The sequence below is a fragment of the Pinus tabuliformis genome, chromosome X (assembly GCF_031772625.1).
Source record: "Pinus tabuliformis cultivar Carrire ecotype Pingquan chromosome X, CPIR1, whole genome shotgun sequence".
Taxonomy (NCBI): Eukaryota; Viridiplantae; Streptophyta; class Pinopsida; order Pinales; family Pinaceae; genus Pinus; species Pinus tabuliformis.
The window spans coordinates 226,099,347-226,101,303 of NC_142308.1; the positions used below are offsets into that span (position 1 = coordinate 226,099,347).

The 1,957-nt window shown below is 41.3% G+C and overlaps 1 protein-coding gene across 1 annotated transcript; it reads left to right on the forward strand.

Annotated features, from left to right (window-relative positions):
- Nucleotides 1–281: 281 nt before the first annotated feature.
- On the forward strand, nt 282–1,107 carry LOC149139170 (toll/interleukin-1 receptor-like protein). Its single transcript, XM_089450620.1, has 2 exons — nt 282–907; nt 1,047–1,107. Exons 1-2 carry the CDS (start codon nt 282–284, stop codon nt 1,105–1,107), a joined length of 687 nt encoding a protein of 228 aa, XP_089306746.1.
- The last annotated feature ends 850 nt before the right edge of the window (nt 1,108–1,957 follow it).

Genomic DNA, 1,957 nt, shown 5'->3' on the forward strand with positions numbered 1-1,957 from the left:
AGGAAATTTCTCTGCTTCAGCGGTGGGATGACTAAAGACTTTCGTCCGACCAACGTAAGATTACGATTCTCAGTGTCACATTGTCATGTAACATCACTAGAGTCGTAGAAACAAAAACCTTCGGAGATGTAGGCCAAATGTAAGACTAGGATTCTTAGCTCCAGCTGTGAGACGAGTAAAGTCACAGCGGAAGATATCAGACGATGAAAGCTCATAAATAAAGAAACTCTACGCATTTTGTTTGAATACATATTAATTTCCTTCATTAATCTGAAACAGTCATGTTCTGTGAGGTCGTGTTTTTTTCCTCCTTCACCCCACTATACATCACCTACTTCGCCGCTTCAATTGTGATTGCAGTGGCCGCCATTCATCTCCTCCTTCACTGCTTCCATTCTAATGGCGGAAGAGAGACGACGACCAACAGAGGATACGACGTATTTCTCAGTTTCAGAGGCCGTGATGTGAGAAAAGGCTTCGTTGACCATCTGTACCACGCCCTCGACAGCGCAGGTTTCCGAGTATTCCTTGACACATATGATCTTCCGAGGGGAAAAGACATCTCCATAGGCTTACACCACGCTATTGAGAACAGTCGCATTCTGATTCCCATATTCTCCACCAATTACGCAGAATCTGCCTCGTGCCTCCGAGAAGTCTCTCTTATCGCACGCCAAATACAGGAAAAGGGGAAGAAGGGGTCGGTCATAGCCGTCCCGCTGTTTTACAATGTCAGTCCTTCTCAAGTTCGGTATCCAGATAAATCTCATGGTGGTCCATTTGCTGAGGCATTCCAGGGGCATGAGAGCCGTGGGGAATACAGCTCGCAAGAAATCCATGAGTGGAAGGCTGCTCTCTTCGCACTGTCCAATCTCTCTGGGTGGTCACTGCAAGACGACACCAACGGGTTGGTAACTTACTCTTGCCTCCTCAGCTTTATTTTTGTTCTTAATTATTTTTATTGGTTTCTACCACGTTTATACGCTTAATGTTTCTTCAATTGTAGGTCTGTACATCTATTCTTCATATTCCCGGACTCTCTGCAGGTATGAAGAAGCGATGGTGAAACGTGTAGTTGAATACGTGGCTAAAGCATTGAAGAGATAGAGCGCGAGACATTCATTTTAATACTGCTCGGCCATCGCCGCGCATATAAGGAGGGTGGATTTTCTGATGCGCGCGCCTTTTGCGTTCTCTGTTCTCTCCGTTGCTATATCGCTAGTAAAGTGATTCACAGTTCATGGGTCTTAGGTCTCTTGATCTTGATCAGTATCGCATTGCCTTTTGCGTTCTCTGTTCTCTCCATCGCTCAGCAGTGTAAATAATGCTATATCGCTAGTAAAGTGATTCACAGTTCATGGGTCTTAGGTCTCTTGATCTTGATCAGTATCGCATTGCCTTTTGCGTTATCTGTTCTCTCCGTTGCTCAGCAGTGTAAATAATGCTATATCGCTAGTAAAGTGATTCACAGTTCATTGGTCTTAGGTCTCTTGATCTTGATCAGTATCGCATTGCCTTTTGCGTTCTCTGTTTTCTCCGTTGCTCAGCGGTGTAAATAATGCTATTCGCTAGTAAAGTAATTCACAGTTCATGGGTATTAGGTCTCTTGATCTTGATCAGTATCGCATTTAATTGACCTTTTGTGTATGAGTTACGCATTCAAAATTCCGATCCATTCTTTTGGAACCGATGACTTCTCAGATTTATTATTTTGTGAAAAATAAATAAACATTGTTATTGGTACATTCTACTGGGTAGAATTAATATTTCCGTATAGATTTATCTTAAAAACAAGAATCTAATTTTTTTCCAGGTGTAAATTTGTTTTTATGAGTGGATATTATTTAAATATTTATATAGTTAATTGTTTGTTTGTTTGTTTATTGATATAACCAAAATTTAGACATCATATTAGCTGTAGTGTTACACATCATACTCTGCTGTAGAATAAGGCTAT

What these genes read in the sequence shown, in the direction of transcription:
- LOC149139170 (XM_089450620.1), top strand. Translation starts at nt 282, where the DNA reads ATGTTCTGTGAGGTCGTGTTTTTTTCCTCCTTCACCCCACTATACATC. An exon ending in CTGCAAGACGACACCAACGG is followed by an intron (nt 908 to 1,046) that starts GTTGGTAACTTA and finishes GACTCTCTGCAG; the next exon opens with GTATGAAGAAGCGATGGTGA.